This window comes from Lactuca saligna, chromosome 8 (genome assembly GCF_052625555.1).
Source record: "Lactuca saligna cultivar CGN05327 chromosome 8, ASM5262555v1, whole genome shotgun sequence".
In the NCBI taxonomy this organism is placed as follows: Eukaryota; Viridiplantae; Streptophyta; class Magnoliopsida; order Asterales; family Asteraceae; genus Lactuca; species Lactuca saligna.
This window is the reverse complement of record NC_136424.1, coordinates 17,890,001-17,908,711: the sequence shown is the minus strand read 5'-3', so window position 1 is coordinate 17,908,711 and position 18,711 is coordinate 17,890,001. Positions and strand designations below refer to the sequence as shown.

General features: G+C 31.0%; 2 protein-coding genes across 2 annotated transcripts; both read right to left on the bottom strand.

Moving 5' to 3' along the window:
* Positions 1–956: 956 nt before the first annotated feature.
* Positions 957–2,104, bottom strand: LOC145012788 (large ribosomal subunit protein uL29). Its single transcript, XM_078971583.1, has 4 exons — positions 1,990–2,104; positions 1,763–1,898; positions 1,280–1,436; positions 957–1,171 (listed from the first exon to the last, which is right to left on the bottom strand). Exons 1-4 carry the CDS (start codon positions 1,991–1,993, stop codon positions 1,097–1,099), a joined length of 372 nt encoding a protein of 123 aa, XP_078827709.1. The 5' UTR covers positions 1,994–2,104; the 3' UTR covers positions 957–1,096.
* An 892-nt stretch (positions 2,105–2,996) lies between these two features.
* On the bottom strand, positions 2,997–7,341 carry LOC145008340 (spliceosome-associated protein 130 A). Its single transcript, XM_078966958.1, has 4 exons — positions 4,180–7,341; positions 3,594–4,085; positions 3,364–3,508; positions 2,997–3,294 (listed from the first exon to the last, which is right to left on the bottom strand). Exons 1-3 carry the CDS (start codon positions 7,186–7,188, stop codon positions 3,371–3,373), a joined length of 3,639 nt encoding a protein of 1,212 aa, XP_078823084.1. The 5' UTR covers positions 7,189–7,341; the 3' UTR covers positions 2,997–3,294; positions 3,364–3,370.
* Positions 7,342–18,711: the final 11,370 nt, after the last annotated feature.

The following is an 18,711-nucleotide window of genomic DNA, read 5'->3' as shown; positions in this document are numbered from 1 at the left end:
CCATCCTATCCTCATCCGAGTACCGAACCCAATTAATATTACGGATACCGGTAATGGTATTAGTTTTCAATGCTATCTCATATTTTTAAATTAGGTATGGTATCATCAGGATTTGATACTAATTGTTCATCCATAGGTGATATCACTTTTTGAATGGTGGATGCTTGGTTTTTAGAGTTTGTTTCGATCTTTCTTTCTTCTTTTTCTTTTTTTCTTCTTTTTCTTTTCTGGTTTTAGATTTTTTGTTTTGGATTTCACGTTTGGTTTTATATTTTTGTTTCGTCATTTGAAGTACGCCAACTAAAGATGAATATGGGTTTTATTGATGATGATGTTTGTTTTTATTTTTTAAGAAAGGCAGTTTTGTAAAAGACAATTTCTAGGTTTTTTATTAAAAACAATCTGGGTCTTTTTGAAGACGATGTTATGGTTTTAGTTTGCACATTATATGTTATACTATATTTTTTATAAGTTATCATATAATGTGCAAACTTAAATCCTTTGCAAGAAACTATTTTTGAATTTATGGAGACGTAATGTGGATGTCCCTAAAACCACCTTTTCCGATATATAATTATCATCGAATAAGTCATTAATGGTGCATGTGAGCAATAATGAATCAAAGAGGACTATTATTTGTTTGATGAATCAACGTATAACACATTTAGTAAAGCAAGTAATGAACTCCAATAACTATTAGCAACGTTGTATTTACAACGGTGATTAGAGGAAGATAGAGGTGGCTGGCTCTGTGTGTTGCATATTCCCCTTTAAAAACTTGAAATGGACCTTTAAAAACAAGAACACACTTTTGTGATCCTTGATCTGTAGAAGCTTTTAAACCCGAATAAAATCCAAAAAAACCTACAACAATTTCTAATATGAATGCATAAAAAATTTAATAACAAGTTCAAGGTAAGGTAACAAAATAGGAGGAAAAAACGAAGCCAGGAAGATTTGAGAAAGCAACATTATAATTTCAATATCAAAAGCAAGCTCCAAAATTCAATCCCTTCACCAAAACATCAAATATATGTAAATTGAGTTTAACATCAAAACTTAAAAACTCATCCTAAATGGGTGATTATCTCCACCCTTAAACCTTGATAGCATATTTCCTCAATGGGAAGTACTTCTCCTTTTTCTTCTCCCTTTCAGTCTTCAAAGAAACCTAAATTAATCAAAAAGGTAAACATTACAATATGTTTATAATATGAATTCCAAAGCAATTTTTTGTGTATGATCACAATTTCATAATAGAAAAGTCACTGAATGATACCTGATGCTTGGTTAAACGCCTGCGAATGGCTCTGGTTTTCTTAGGGCGCAAATCAAGAGGTAAGTATTTCTTGTTCTTGTAGGCTTCCCTGAGTTTTGCTTTCTGTGTCTGTGAAATAACAGTCAGCACCTGTGCAATTGATGTCCTCACCACTTTTCTGCAACCATGATTATACAAAATCATCAACAACAAATAATATATTGAAACTAATACCAAACATCATAAGTTCATATTTGAACAATCTTTAATGGAAAATAACGAAAAGCAGATTGTTGAAACTTAAGAACCATTCAGTAATTGATAAGAATCGATTTAAAAACCGTGGATCGAAAAATGTAGTTTTTAATTGATCATTTCTTCTGTCCTGATATCGAATTAAATGCGTAACCAATTTCATATCCAGATGATGTACATTTAACGTTGATCGAAACGAGTTACTTGTAGACAGAGTGTAAGTGAGAAATGTCAGAAGAGAGAAATTACATTTTGGAGAGCTTGTTGGGAGCACCGCCGGTGACTTTGGCGACACGGAGAAGAGCGAGCTCAGCCTTAAGATCCTTCAACTGAGCAAACAAATCAGCCTTCGTTTTGTCCCTCAACTCATGAACTTTGATCCGAGCTGCGTTTCACGTAACCAATGATGAATAAATCAAAAAACGAAATGTATACTAATCAATAATGAAAACGTCGATGGAAAAGAAGGAACTTACCCATGGATTATTCGTTAGTTTTAGGAGCCGCAGCTGCAATGGAGAGTTCTCTCAAAACCCTAATATCTAAAAAAGACGAAGAAGTATTGTGTAACGAGGCTTTTGTATATAATACAAGTATGGGCCCAAACCCTTTTGTCTAATCTGGTGTAAACTTAAAGCCCATTTCGGCCCCTTAGAACATATATATATTAACCGAATATATCATAATACATGTATTTAAACATGTATTAGTTAAGAATTAAGATTATACCTATATCAAAAAATGAGCATGTTTAATTATATAGTTTGATCGTGTAAGTTAGTTTCTTTTTGATATGAGCCCGAACATTACTAACAAATGTAAATTTGCTGCGGGAAAGAACTCGCTTTCAAGGACTAAAAGGCTGTCCCTAAAGTGGAGAGCAGTCCTACTCTAAATCTTTGCTTTATTGGACTCCCTAAGTAGTATAGCTCAACGGTTGTAGCAGTCCGACTCAAAAGTGGAAAAGCTATTAAATAGATGATCCTAACTCATTATCTTAGGTTTAGGTATTCACAGTTCACAACTCATTGATATGCAAAATATGATATCTTAATATAAAAATTCATTTACCCTAACATTTTTATACATAATGAAAGTTGAGAAATTATACCAGAACATGTCTTTCATACATAACATAATATAATGTGCACATACTTATTCCATCATGTGGGTTTCGATACCATACATTTGATCATGGTTAACATCCACATTTTACTCTTCCATTTAACCTTACTCTTTACAGAACAACCAACCCGCATATGTTTTTCTGCATATAAAAATGAAAGTTTTACTTATTGTCACTCATATAACATCATTCATGGAATTATCATCCTTTTTACATGTAATTATTTCCCAATATTATTACGATTTAAACTGGAATCATGGATTTAATAACTTCTTGCTCAATTCCAAATCAAAGTTTGCTGATTCTTCCAACCATTCCATTACACCAACAATAAAGCAGATATGAGCATTCCAGAGGTAAGTAAACAATCACCATTGAAAACGTTTAAAAAGAGTGTTACAGATAAATGCACTTCACTACAGACTACAGAGCCAAAATCTTTAACCTTGGTTCTTTAACAAAACACAGAACTAAAATAAGTCACGATTCTACAAGGATTCACAAACAATTAAGTAAATTCCATAAAAACATCTGTATAATTACAAGAAAACATCTAATGGATAGAAGGTAAGGCTGCTATAATAAAATCAAAGTCAATTCCAATTTAACCTCGTATAGTCACCCTATGCTTTTGGCTCTCATATAGCATCATCATCTGCATGCATCAAAACCCAGGTTCAGTCACCAGATTGTATAAATAAAAAAGACAAATATACCCATTTACCTTTATCTTAAACAATCTTATTTCTAACTTCTTCCAATTTCTTCATAATTTCTCCTGGAGTCCTATCCAATTCATCCGCAATTTTCCTCTGTATATCCAAGGGCAATGTTGGAAATTGTTCACACAGGTCTCCATCAATCACATCCTGCACAAATAATCCACATTTTTAATGTGTCACAAGCATAAACAAACACTTCATAGGTCCCTAAGTACAACTGATAGATGATTACCTTAACAGGAAAATAAGCAGATCTATACGCCATATGGTCTCTCCCACACAAAGGCGGATGCTCCTGTCTCATATGCATCTCCAAATGTGAAAAGAAGTCCACATCATCACGCGAGCTAAATGCCAATAATGCCCCTAGACTACCCATGACAGTTCCATACATGACACACTCCACGCCACCTGGAATCAAAGATGCTTTCTGCAAACATGTGACCACATCACCAACATGAAACTGAACAATCTCCTCAACTTTATTCGGGGCTCCATTAAGCTTCCCTTGTTCCCATTTAATCTTCCCACCAGTTGGATCTTCTTCAATCTCATCTGAAACATCTTGTGGCAAACGAACAAAGTAAATGTTCCCAAATTTGTCTGCACCTGCCATGGTGTCAAAGTCCACATGGTATGCTGCTGTTAGCCACCTTGGAACAGAGTCATCAGCAAATACATACAGCTGGTTTTCATCGCGTCTGTATTTGCAATAGTGAAATGACTGAAACATAAAGAAAAAAACAAAAAACATTCAGATGTCAGAAAAAGAAACAAGACTTGAAAAAAATATAAAATGATAAAGTTGAACAAGAAACCTCTTGAATGTCTCCCACATAGATTCGATCACGATACGTATGAATGGAATTGATTGTGTTTGGAAACAACTTGTTTTCACATTTTCTAAGCAGTCTTCTTTTCCCTAAATCATAAAGCCTGAGAATAGATCCGATTCCAGCAAGCAATCTTCCTTGAAACTGACACAAAGCAAGTGGGACCCCATCAACTTGTGTTTTATGTAAAAGTTCAAGTGATCTTCCATCTTTTACAAATCTATAAATATGAATATATCCAGCAACTAAAGATTTTTTAGGCCAAAACTGTAAACCCTTTGCTGTCCCCACAGCTAAAAGTGTTCCATACTCCTTATCATGAAAATTCACAGTACAAAGACTAAAAGCTGCTTCATCATCTTGAAGCTCCAATAAACAAGTAGTTTCAGTTGACTTTGGGTCAAGAACCCTAATACAAGATACCCATTTATCTGCTTCAGCTTTCGGGTACCCGTATTGTTCATCGGATAACGGGTCGTCTTTATCTTCATCATCATTACCGTTTTCAATCTCCATTTTACCATTTTGCCCTTGACCCGCTGCTTCAAAACACTCCTTTTTCGCACTTTCGCGTAATTCTGCCGGAAACGCCCCTTGATCACTTTCAATCGTCACCAAAAGTTTCTTTTTAGGATGAAACACAAATTTTCTTGGAGTGTACCTTAAGGGAATAGCAGTTTCGTTAAAAGTTTCACCTAATCTTTCGATTGTGAAAACCCTTAAAGCATCACCAGCAACCGCAACAACACCTTCAGCACATTGATCGGATGAAAAAGAAGCTGCATATTCTAGGGTTTCATATGAAAGAGGGGTTAAAAGAAAGTGACCCTGGTGAACATAACCTAACCATGGTCTACTAGACAAACAAAGCATAGCACGTCTCCCTCTCACCAAAATAGAAAACAATTTAGGAGCTCTAAGCCCTAGAAATCGGGATCTGGCATCTGAAAGCTGACCTGTCACCATGTCCACCACTGTCCTAAAAAGAACCCCACTCTGTAAACCCGCGTTTAAAAACAAACTTGCAGGATGATCTGCACCATCTTCACCACCTATAGAAGCTTGAACTTCAAGAAACAGAAGTGATTCAGGAGGTGAAGAGACACTCTGTAAGCTTAAAACCTGCATACAGTCATCAGGATCTAAAGACAAGATTCTGATGGTTTTATCATATGATCCAACTGCAAGAAACCGGGATCTTTGTCTTCCTTCAGGAACAGGAGCTATATCCAAACATGCCACATCACCCGACATTTCGTTCTTTTCAACTTCCATCAACTGTCCAGTCATGTCTACTTCAAAGTATATAATCTCACCTCCACTTAATGCAATAACAACTTGAAGTCTGTTTGATCCGACTTTCACAATAGTTCTTTTTCCAGGTGTTCTCCATTCGTTTATACGCCCATCTTCTCTTATATGTCTAATACCACTTGGATGTACTTGCATTAAAGAATCATCGCCTATTAATGAAACAGCAAGTGAAGGTGTAGTATCAAGAAACCCACTGTCGCTAACTTCTTCAACAGTTTCACCAATGGAAAGAACAAGTGTTGCATTTGCAAATGAGACCACAATGTAAGCATCAAATTCATCGTTCACATTCTTCTTCACAGTCCATACTGCACTTGGGACACCAGGAAGTTGTGAGACAGCCATTTCACTGATGGCTAACCCTGGTCTTAGTATTCTAAGAGATGAACGTGGGCCCCGACCACAAAGGGTAAAAATTTGAGGAGTTTCTTCTTCGAAAAGATTTACAACTTTCATGTCCATAATGGGCATTAAGCTTTCAACTTGGTCGATTCTAACAAGGTTTTTAAGACCTCTAGGCTTGAAGAACACTGGTTGGAATCCTTCATCGGTTTCCATTAATGTAGCTGATGATGACTCTACATCAGGGTCGGCTCCAATGGCTTGGAATTGATACAGAGCATGGTTCCCAAATTCTGATGCAGCAAATAGAAACCCTAGTTTCATGACACACATTGAAGATGAGACAGGTATGGTATCAAAATACTTTATTTTTAACTCTGTAACTCGTTCGTTATCATGATCAAGTGTGACCTTGAAGACATCCCCGTACTCTGTTTGGAGAAGAAAGAAGAACATTGACTTTTGTTTGTGCATGGTGGCTGAAACTATAAGAACCCCACGTTCAGCAGGCAGATCTGCCCTTCTAGGAATCACTGCCCGAACATCTGGATGACCTTGATTCTTGTAGATGACGAAATTTTCAGCACAAACAAGGACACCACTTGGACCATCACCACCACCAGGGACAGTTACCAGCATGTTAGCACCATTATCAACCTGCTCAGACCATTTCCTTGAAACATGATTAAGCCCCAAATCTAGTTCATAGAAGGTAAGATGTTTTTGAGCCTCGTTTGCAGCCTGACCGGTGGAATCCTGATCGGCCTCTGAATAATCCAACTCTATAGCAGCAAATATAGGATTATCGAACCCACAATCAACCCCTGCTATGGAGTAAGTAATTGTGTGTGACTTGTGTGCCTCTAATGGAGAAGAAATAGTTAACCTCGCAGCCGTATCTCTGTTAAGAACATAAACGAGCTTTTGCTTTTCACAAGCACCAATCATAACAGCGCGACCTTTTGGGTCAATTGCTAAATACTGCCCCGGGACGATTCTACGACTTCCAGATTTCCCGAAAGTTTCCTGGTGAATTTTGTCGAACACATTTTTCTCCTTGTTATATTCGAGAATGACGATGCGACCAGAGTCGGAGCCGACAACGATGTAGTCTTTTTGGGCACCGGTTAACCTAAACTGAGCTAGGGATCTAATAGCACCAAAAACATCAACGGAGAGAATAGTTTGGATCTTACCGTTTTCGTCGGGACGCAGGAGTTCAAGGACTTTTCCGCGGGCGACGACTATTTCTTGGGACTTGTTACCACCGGAGAAGCTGCCGTTGATGGCACATACGATGCCGGTGGCCTGTTGGAGGGTGAGATTGTAGAGATACATGGCAATGGGTTGCTAAAACCCTAGGTTGTGAGGAAGTAGGGAGACCAAATGTTCAATGAGTGACAAAACTAGGGCTTTTAGTATGAGATCGAGAGAAAGAGGGAGGAGGGGGACGGGGGTTTTAGAGGTTTGAACAATAGAACCTATCAAGTATCAACCCCTCTCCATAATTTAAGTTCTAATCGAGTAAAAAATAGAACAAAATGTGTTTCGTCTCTAGCTTTTTTTTACTTCAGTTTATTTTTTAAAATTTATAAAAATGATCAAAAACAGCTTTTAATTTATGAGATTTTTAAAAACAAATTCATATATATATATATATATATATATATATATATATATATATATATATATATATATATATATATATATATATATATATATATATATATATATATAGGATTAGGTTCATGTGAGACGGCTTAATTTTGTGAGACCGTAAGACGTATTTTTTTATTTTTTTTATTTTTTTTTATTTTTTTTTAATTAATTCAAGTTCTGAAAATAATATTTAAAAAAAGAATTTTTTGATTTTTCTATTTATTTTGCATTTTAAAATTACTTTTACAATATATACAATGTAATATTATATTTAGAATATTTCACGTATTTTTCAAAAAAAATACGATTTTTTTTTAGTTAATTCAAGTTCCGAAAATAATATTTAAAAAAAGAATTTTTAGATTTTTCCATTTATTTTACATTTTAAAATTATTTTTTAAAATATGTCAGGTTAATTTTTGTTTTATTTTTTTTAGTTAATTCAAGTTCCGAAAATAATATTTAAAAAAAGAATTTTTGGATTTTTCCATTTATTTTGCATTTTAAAATTATTTTTAGATTTGGTCTCACGGTCAATTACAATGATCTCAAATGAGCCTGAACCTATATATATATATATATATATATATATATATATATATATATATATATATATATATATATATATATATATATATTCATGTGAGACGGCCTAATTTTGTGAGACCGTGACACGTATTTTTTTAAATTTTTTTTTTTTTTTAGTTAATTCAAGTTCCAAAAATAATATTTAAAAGTTCCGAAAATATATAGTTAGGTTCATGTGACACGACCTAATTTTGTGAAATCTTGAGACGTATTTTTTTTTTATATTTTTTATTTTTTTTAGTTAATTCAAGTTCCGAAAAATAATGTTTAAAAAAACAATTTTTGAATTTTTTCATTTATTTTGCATTTTAAAATTATTTTTTAGAATATATACAGTGTAATATTCTATTAGAATATTTCACGAATTTTTCAAAAAAATTGAATAGTTTTTTTATTTTTTTTATTATTTTTTTTAGTTAATTCAAGTTCCGAAAATAATATTTAAAAAAAGAATTTTTATATTTTTCCATTTATTTTGCATTTTGAAATTATTTTTTAGAATATGTTAGTGTAATATTAATTAGAATATTTCACGTATTTTTCAAAAAAAAAATGAGATTTTTTATTTATTTATTTATTTTTTAGTTTATTCAAGTTCCGAAAAATAATATTTAAAAAAAGAATTTTTGGACTTATCCATTTATTTTGCATTTTAAAATTATTTTTAGATTTGGTCTCACGGGTCTCACAAAATTGGAATGGTCTTAAATAAACTTGAACCTATATATATATATATATATATATATATATATATATATATATATATATATATATATATATATATATATATATATATATATGGAGTGGTTCAAATAAAAACAAAAAGGATTAAGAACCGTAAGAACCTCTAACTTTAGATGTTTATAAAGTGTTTAGGAAACCCTAAACCATAAACCCTAAACCTTAAACCCTAACCCCTAAACCATAAACCCTTTATAAACACCCTAAACCCTAAATTCTTTATAAACATCTAAAATTAGAGGTTTTTACGGTTCTTAACTTTTTTTTGTTCTCATTTAAACCTTTACCTATATATATATATATATATATATATATATATATATATATATATATATATATATATATATATATATATATATATATATATATAGTAGTTGTATACCCGCGCAAAGCAGCGGGCGGCGAATACTTTTTTTCGGTAATTAGTTTCTTTTCGGGACAAAAACCACCTGAACCATCTATGTAACGAAAAAAAGTTTGGGACGAAAGCCAAGAATTTGGGAAACCATGGGACTATTTATGTAATTTTGTCCAAAACTTATTAAGATTTTCCATAACAGGTTTGTGAAATTTTAATCATCAGATTATAATAACTAAAAAAAGCAAAACTTAAAATAATGTATATGTATTTACTAATGTTATCTGTATGATATTAATTGTCAACACTTCTTTATACACCACATTTGACTCTTTGAGATATAAGCTTCATCATCATTGAACTTTTTTTAGGCTTCACTAATACATTCGTCCATGTGATGTCCCACTGGACAATGCAACGTAAGATTGCTCATGCGAGAATACCCGGGTAGATATATACCTATATTTGAATTGTTTGCCTGTAAGCTTAATTGGTTGTCATCGCAAAACATAGTCGAATAGAAAATTATTTTCTTTTCAGCTTGAATAAGAACATATCATCCTTAAATTGATAGTTAATATTTATTTTAAGTCATATTAACTATATAAATGTACACAACACCGTAAAGTGGATTCAGAGCATAAGTGTTAGTATATGGTCGTAGGTTGTGTGTTCAAAGTGGATATAATGTAACAAATTGTTTCCTTTAGGGTATCGGGTCCAAGATTTAGGTTTTACCATGTTCAATGATCGTTTATTTTTCGGACCAAATAATTTTTCTGAATTAGTGTAAATGAATATTTGTCGTATCATTGATTTTGAGCAAATAATATGTTGAAAATTGGCTAACAGATAATAGTATCAGATTGTTTTTCTCTCTAAAAAAATAAACGTTTTTGTATATGATGGTTTTTTTACACTATTTATGTTTTTATAATTTATTATTTTTTTTCTATTTTACTAAATTAGTGTGTTTTCGGTTAAAATATGCCGACATCAAATCTGATAACTCACAATAAATATATATAAAGTATATCATTGATCAAAGTACAACCAATTAGTATAAATTTATTCACATATCCAACTTTTATAATGACATATACTTATGTTATTTATAAATTTATCATAAATAATTATTAAATGTTAAAAATATCATTTCAGTGCACAACACCAAACTTAATTGATTATACATTGAATAAAATAATTAAATTAATATTATGAAAATGTTAGGTGAATTCTAATAGACCTTCATAGTTAATACTTTAAAAACACATACAACAGCTCATATTCACATTTTTAATGTGGATATGATCTTAAGTATCCGGATTGAATTCAGCTTCATTTTCATTTGTATTTTTATTTTAATGATTGTCTTCTCATTATTTCTTTTTTTGTTATTATTTAATTTTATTTCTATGGTTTTTTAACAACAAACGAAAATAAATAGTTTATTAGGTTTCCCACATTGTGTATAGCCTATTGTTTTAGTACATAGTACATCCATTAGTCTTTCTAGATTCCTATTATTATTGACTTATTATATATATATATATATATATATATATATATATATATATATATATATATATATATATATATATATATATATATATATATATGGTTGAGATCGGTTGAGAACTCATACTTTCCCAAGAACTAGAAGTGAAGCGTTAGATCAAAACTAATTCATTAAGGGCATGATCGTAATCTTATCAATTTAATTTAATATTTAATTTTTTATGTTATTCTACATATTAATAGAAATGTCCAAAAAATTATATAATAAATCAATTTTTCGGATTTTTTTTAAGTATTTTTTTTCAATTTTTTTAAAGTGCATATTTTTTAATTTTTTAAAGAAAACATGAATTTTTGATAAAAAAATCAGTTTTTTGTGATTTTTAAAACAATAGTATTTTTCAGCTTTTTTTAAATTGTATTTTTCAGTTTTTGTTTTTTTTTTTTTTTTAAAAGAGCAGATTTTTTAGTTTTTTTATAGAAAACATGAATTTTTGAAAAAAAATTTGAAAAATATATATTTTTTAAATGCATTTTTTTAAAAACATTTAAAAATCAATAAAAAAAAAGATGAACATTTAAAAAATACTATATTTTTTAACCAAAAAAAAAAATCAACATTTTTGATACATTTATGCATATTTTTACAACTGCATATATAAATATTTCATATATTATAATATTTGTAAGAAAATCATAAGAAACTCATTTTATTTACTAATCTATAAACACAATACAATAAGTATTTTATTTGATACAATGTAAAATATAAAAAACAAAAAAAAAATGCTACAAAATTTCAAAGAATTTTCATGTCTTCGTGTCAATATTTTCATATTTTCTTCAATTTATCATTTTCCACCTCTTCAATATTCACCACAATTTCTTCCAAATCTAAAAGAAAGTTAAAAAGAATCTGATTGATACAAAAACACTTACAAAAATACATGTGTGATTTACATGTGAATCACATGCAATTCATATATGAATTACATGTGATTACATGTGAATCACATGTAATTAATATGTGAATATATGAATTACATGTGATTCACATGTGAATAACATGTGATTCACATGTGAATAACATGTGATTTACATGTGAATAAATTTTGATTTACATGTGAATCACATGAAATTCATATGTGAATAACATATGATTTACATGTGAATAACATGTGACTTACATGTGAATCACATGTAATTCATATGTGAATTACACACGAATCACATGTAATTCATATATGAATTACATGTGATTCATACGTGAATAACATGTGATTTACATGTGAATAACTTGTGATTTACATGTGAATCCCATATAATTCATATGTGAATTACATGTCATTTACATGTGTATCACATGTGATTCATATGTCATTTACATGTGAATCACATGTAATTTATATGTGAATTACATGTCATTTACATGTGAATCACATGTAATTCATATGTGATTTACATGTAATTCATATGTGAATCACAAGAATTCAACGATGAACCATAAACAAGTAAAATAAAGAAAACCCCATAGAATTTGTTCTAGGTTTATAAAAAAAAATGTAATTACAAGTTTTAGGATTTTTGCAATTACAGCATTAAAGGTATCTGTAAATGAATAGATTGGTTACCAGGTATGATTGATCTTGAAATGTCATTGTCACATTTGACCAAAATAAAGACATGCCATGAAAATAAAAGTAGAGTATCATCTGTAAATAATGATATTATCTTTTCTGGTAATGAACTAGTAAAGATGAAAAGAAGAAAATATTAAAAAAATAGAGAATGTTGAAACCAAGCACAAACCTAAAGAAGAGAAATGTCGGATTTAGCCCCACAGATACTCTTCCTCTATGTGGAGGTTATCATAAAAAGTTGAAGCAATTCGAGCTTTCAGTTCCTGATCTTATAAGTATTAACTCCATCATTTGGTGGTGTTAGTATACTTATCAGATTCAGTTACATGTATATAACTACATTTTATACATCTCAAGCTCTCAACAGCTTATTTATTTATTTTATTGTTTTATCTCCCTATTTCATATAATCCTATCTTAAGGGAAACAAATTCAAAAGCTTAAAGCACTGGTACAATCTCTTCAAGAATAGTTGCTAGTATGCAGGGGAAAAGATGACATTGTGAATGACACTACAAGATCTTTAAGTGAACTACTAAACGAACTAAATCATCACCAAATCATGGAGTAATAATTAACTTATTAACATCACCAAATTTCTTATATTACTTAGCACAATCAATGATGAAAATTTTCATTCAGTGAACACCATGGATTATTACTTCTACAGAAAAATAGATTTTATATGTGTTAATTATATAGTGCATTCGTACAGGGGAAACTAACCTACCTCTGTCGGCATTGTAAGGTTCAATTCACTATAAGACTATAATTTTTCAAGAAAATTAAAATCATTTCACTACGATAGAGATAGAGAGAGCCTAACTTGTTCCTTGCACCGTTGTAGGGCTTATGAACACCATCAATAAAGAATAACACGGTAGGCTACCTCCTAAGGATTTAGATCAGTATACCTGATTCGCGATGGACATGGAAGTAGTCGTTGATTCTTTGATCGGAAAATCATCCGGAAACAGGAAGAATAACTTCATAGTCGACAATTATTGTTTATGTTGAAGGTAATGATGGATTTTCGAGCATAAATTAGATATGTTAATCCATGGAACGACATCAATTTGTTGATTCATCGATTATCTTCCAATGATTTAGAAATTAGGCATTGTGGATTGTAAGTCACTGTAAATTAGAACCTGTAAAAATCTTCGTACTCTCAAACAAACTCCACCATCACATCCATTGGAGTTTCTCTTTCTTCATCTCATGTTACATGTCTGATCGGAAAATCAGCAATAATGGTGGTTAACTCGAGACAACAGTGCGAATGCGGAGGCGATTGTAGACAGCCACTTTTATTCACGATCTATGACGGTGGCTAAGATTCGGTGCTTTAAGGAAAATCAAAATCAACAAAATAACGGTGTCAGTGTGGAGGAGTAGAGGCGGAGGCGGTACTCTCCGGTGATTGTAGACGAGTGACAATGTGGCATCGATGAAAGTTATACGAATTAGGGCACGAAACTTCGAGAGGGAAGGATGACGCAACCACCGCGATGATAAATCTATCAATCATTGGAGAATCTTCAAAGAAGGCGGTGGTTGTTGACAAAGGTAGGGTGGTTTTTAGAGGGAGGAGGTCGATGAAGTCGGTGAAGAATCGGAGAAGGGAACGAGCGATAGAAAGACTAATCACGATTTATTTGGAGAGCTAATTAATTGTTCCCTTAAATGCCCTTATCTTATTTTATTAAGATACCCTTCCTGGATTTTTTTTCTATTTATTTACAAAATTGCCATCAAAGATCTTGGCCCTTAACTTTTTTAATCTAACGGTCCACTTTTAGTTCTCAGGTTCTCGGGAATATATATATATATATATATATATATATATATATATATATATATATATATATATATATATATATATATATATATGGGGTTAAGATCGGTTGAGAACTCACAGTTTCCCGAGAACTAAAAGTGGAGCGTTGAATTAAAAGTAATTCATTAAGGACATCATCGTCATCATACCAATCTCATTTAATATTTAGTTTTTTTGTGTTATTTAACATATTAATATAAATGTCTAAAATTTTACATCATAAATCAAATTATCATATTTTTTTAAAACCAATATTTTTCGTTTTTTTTAAATGCAAATTTTTTTTATTTTTTATAGAAAACATGAATTTTTGAAAAAATATTAATTTTTTTTTTAAATACTGCACCTTTTTTTAAAGAAAACTGCTTTAAAAAAAAAAAAAAAAAAAAAAAAACTATAATTTTTAAAAAAAAAGCTACATTCTTAAATAAAAAATTGCAACTTTTTTTTAAAGAAAGTTACATTTTTTTCAAAAAAAAAACTATATTTAAAAAAAACTACAATTTAAAAAAAAAAACAAAAAAACTGCATTTTTTTTTAAATAAATAAATTTTTAGGTGCATATGTGCATATTTTTTTTTTCAAATGCACATATGTATATTTTTTATACTATAATATTCGTAAGTAAATCACAACAAATCTCATATTTATTAATTAATCTATAAACATAATAGTAAAAATATATTATTTGATACAAAATAAAATATAAAAAATGCTACAAATTTCAAAGCGTTTTCATGTCTTCGTGTCAATATTTCTTATTTTCTTCAATTTATCATTTTTCACCTCTTCAATATTCACCACAATTTCTTCCAAATCTACAAGAAAATTTTAAAAAGTATATATATATATATATATATATATATATATATATATATATATATATATATATATATTGATGCGAAAGCACTCACAAAAATACATATGTGATTTTCATGTGATTAACATATGAATCACATTTACATATGCCATCATATGTATATCACATGTGATTTATATGTGAATCACATGAAATTTACACGTAAAACACATATAATTCACATGTAAATATATAATCTTTCTCGTATCCTGTAAAGTACATAAATAAAAGTATGAGACTAGTGCCATTGAAGATAATAAAGTTCATTAACTCAAATAATTTTCAATTGTGATTTACGTGTGAATCATAAGTGATTTACATGTGAATGATATGTAATTCATATGTGATTTACATCTAATTCATATGCGTTTCACTCATGATTTACTTGTGAATCACATGTGATTCATATGTGAATTATCTATGACTTATATGTGAATCATATGTGATTCATATATGAATTACCTATGATTTACATGTGAATCACATGTAATTCATATGTGATTTACATGTGAATCACTACATATTTATAGTATTGCTTCCAGTTAATCACTAAAATATTATAACAAATCACATATGGAGATATCCACCCAAATATCATAATATAAATTGTTAAATTCTCATAGGTCGGGTTCATAAGTTTCCAAAAAACTACAGTAAAAGGTTTCTTTTACCTGGATTTGGTTTGATATATTGAGCTTGGCATGCTTTATCCTTGCACTTCTTGTTGCAGCTAGATATAGTCAAACAGGTTGTGAGCACGAATCAATGAATCAAACAACTGATTCATTGTTTTAACTCAATAAATAAAACAATCTATTAAACATCTCGGTTTCTAAATTTTACAAAATAAATCTAGTGAAAATATTTATTCGGGAATGAAATAGGCATTTTTTCCAATTATCAGACTTGAGTATCATGTTATTTTCATTTTCCATTTGTACATAACAAACATAAACTCATAAAAACCATAACCGAGCTGCAAAAATTAACATGATATGTGAATGATGAAGGGTACAACATGAATAATGGCATTATGACTTGCCACCAACAACTGTATTGAGAGTGGAGAAAGCCCGTTTGCAAGAAAAGAGGGAGAGGGCATCATCATCCATTGTTAGAGGATCTCTTCTAGGTTGTAACATAATATCATAGTGGTTACACCTGCCAAAACAATGGATTACATCATACATGTCTTCTAGGGACAACAACTTAAATGAAGTAAAACTGTGACGCTTTATCAAACAGGTTGTGTGCACGGATTAATGAAACAACGAGAAGGATGAATAACAGACTTGATTATAATCAAAATCTTACAAAATTTGAAGATTTCCATTGGTACTCATCGGATACTTCATTTTTGAATAATTTATGATTACAATAACAGTAACATCGCACTTTCTACAAAAATAGGAAAGTAATAAGGATTTTAATGATGTTCATATGATGGAAGAAAATGAAAGTATAACATCTGATTCCTTTTCTCCGATAGAGGTGGAGGTGGAGTTTGATTTAGTAATCTTGTTTTCCATTGTTCCTCATTCGATTCTATGATAGGTCATTATATAATTTTTCGTATGAGGAAAGGTTAAACACATCATGACGCTATACTATGGAAAACAGATGAGGATAAGATGTGTTGTTCAATGGATTACCTGATTCATGAAAGACCGAAACGATTGAAAGTTTGAAATTGCTGCTGAGTCCAAACTATTTGTTGATTCTCTGTTCGATGTGCGCTTATATCACATGGATCTTCTTCTCAAGCATCCTCCAGAACATGGACGACGGCGTCTTTTGTATAAAGTCTCTCTAGAGCGGTTCAGTACACTTCAAAGCCATTTAGAGATGAGATTCATCTCTGAATCTGGAATGAATATCGATTGTTTCCCCCAAAATAAAGCATCGCCATTTGGGGAGAGCATCAAAGAAGAACGACGTTGGGGGAGGAGGAAGATCATGGGTTTGAGAGAAAGGTATCAGGGGGATATGAAATATCTTATCCTCAAAATACCCAGTGATTTATTTCAATCGTATACCCCCGCGTCATTTTTCTTTAATTATTTAAAAAACTGCCATATAACATCCCAACCTTTTATTATTTTGATCTGATGGTCCTTATTTAGTTATCGGGTTCTCGGGAATATATAAGTTCTCAAATGATCATTCCTCTCTCTCTCTTTCTCTTTCTCTCTCTCTCTCTCTCTCTATATATATATATATATATATATATATATATATATATATATATATATATATATATATATATGGGAAAAGTGAATATTCATTACAGCCCCACCTAAGCTTAGGTACTAAACCTCGTGAAAATTCATTGTTTTACTATATAAAGATTGTGATTAGTGGATTCATGATTAACACTTGAAAATGTTGAGTCAAGATCGAAACAATATTTTTAATAAGGAAGCAAAAATATTGATTATATTCGACCTTTGTGATAGTGGGAAAAGGTAATGTTCGTTAGGTTGAAGTAATAAACGATAATGAAAGAAAGAAAACATGGACGGTAATACAATAATGGAGGAAAGAAATGTTATCGAGGATGATATATTTACCAACTGAAAACCAAATCGGATATACTTACTAAGTTAAAATGATACATTTTAGAGGTTTAGTACCTAAGCTTAGGTGGGGTTGTAATGTACCTAACTTTCCAGTTATTCTTTGTCTCCCTCCACAGTTGTCACTTTAATCGCTCTTCGTCTTCTTCACCTAAAAATCATTGGTGTCTCAGATCCCTAGAGACTGAATGAGATCGAAAAGAGAGACGGGAAAGAGGATAAAGGCAACAGTTGTGTCGGTGCGTACCCATTTTTTCATTACGCTCCCCCCAAATTCTTGTCGTCGGTCGTCGCTCGGCTTAAATTGTTGGCCGTCGGTCATTGTCATTCTCCATTGAAGTCTGACTACCGCAATCCGTTGTTTAGTTACCTCCGACTAAGCTTCTTTCTATTATGACATCTATTATGATTTTTAGGCAATTCGCCCTCCTCACCAAATGAATGGATCTTTATGAGTGCATTTTTTCTACAATCCTATATAAGTTGTTCATATATTGAGATGTATGATTCCAAACCACTTCAAGCAGATGACCACTATCAGGTCGTTGACCGTTTCTCTTCCACCATTTCAAGCTAATGAGGTTTTATGAACCCGCTAATTCCTTTTTGACATGATATGTAATTTGTAGTTTTTTTTTTAATTAAAGCAATTCGATTGGGCGTTCTCTCCCTTTTGTATAATTTGATGGTAAAGAACTCAGTAAGGATGCAATAATTATGATTTTTTGGCTTTCAAGAAAAAACCATAAGGAACAGGTAGCTTTCTGCAAATGTGCAGCCATGAAGTGACCGATACAACTCTTTAGGAAAACTACACTACTACAATGTAACAACCCGTTATTTCAAGTCAATAAAAGTCGCACTTGTTCAAATAAAAGTCAAAAACTTAAGTATAGATTAAAACCCTTATTGATTTAATTTATTATAAATCAACATAAGCCAAAAAGATAAAGTCTAAACAATAAATAAATACACCACATAAAGGTTTTCGATCCAAAGAATCTAGAACCAGTAGGTTTCGGTTTGGGGAATCAATCAAGAATGGGTTTTCGGTTGGAGAATCAAGAAAGCATGGGGTTATC

What these genes read in the sequence shown, in the direction of transcription:
- LOC145012788 (XM_078971583.1), bottom strand. An exon ending in CCCAACAAGCTCTCCAAAAT is followed by an intron (nt 1,437 to 1,762) that starts GTAATTTCTCTC and finishes TCATGGTTGCAG; the next exon opens with AAAAGTGGTGAGGACATCAA. An exon ending in GGCGTTTAACCAAGCATCAG is followed by an intron (nt 1,172 to 1,279) that starts GTATCATTCAGT and finishes TGATTAATTTAG; the next exon opens with GTTTCTTTGAAGACTGAAAG.
- LOC145008340 (XM_078966958.1), bottom strand. Translation starts at nt 7,188, where the DNA reads ATGTATCTCTACAATCTCACCCTCCAACAGGCCACCGGCATCGTATGT. An exon ending in ATGTGGGAGACATTCAAGAG is followed by an intron (nt 4,086 to 4,179) that starts GTTTCTTGTTCA and finishes TTTATGTTTCAG; the next exon opens with TCATTTCACTATTGCAAATA. An exon ending in CTGCTTATTTTCCTGTTAAG is followed by an intron (nt 3,509 to 3,593) that starts GTAATCATCTAT and finishes TTATTTGTGCAG; the next exon opens with GATGTGATTGATGGAGACCT.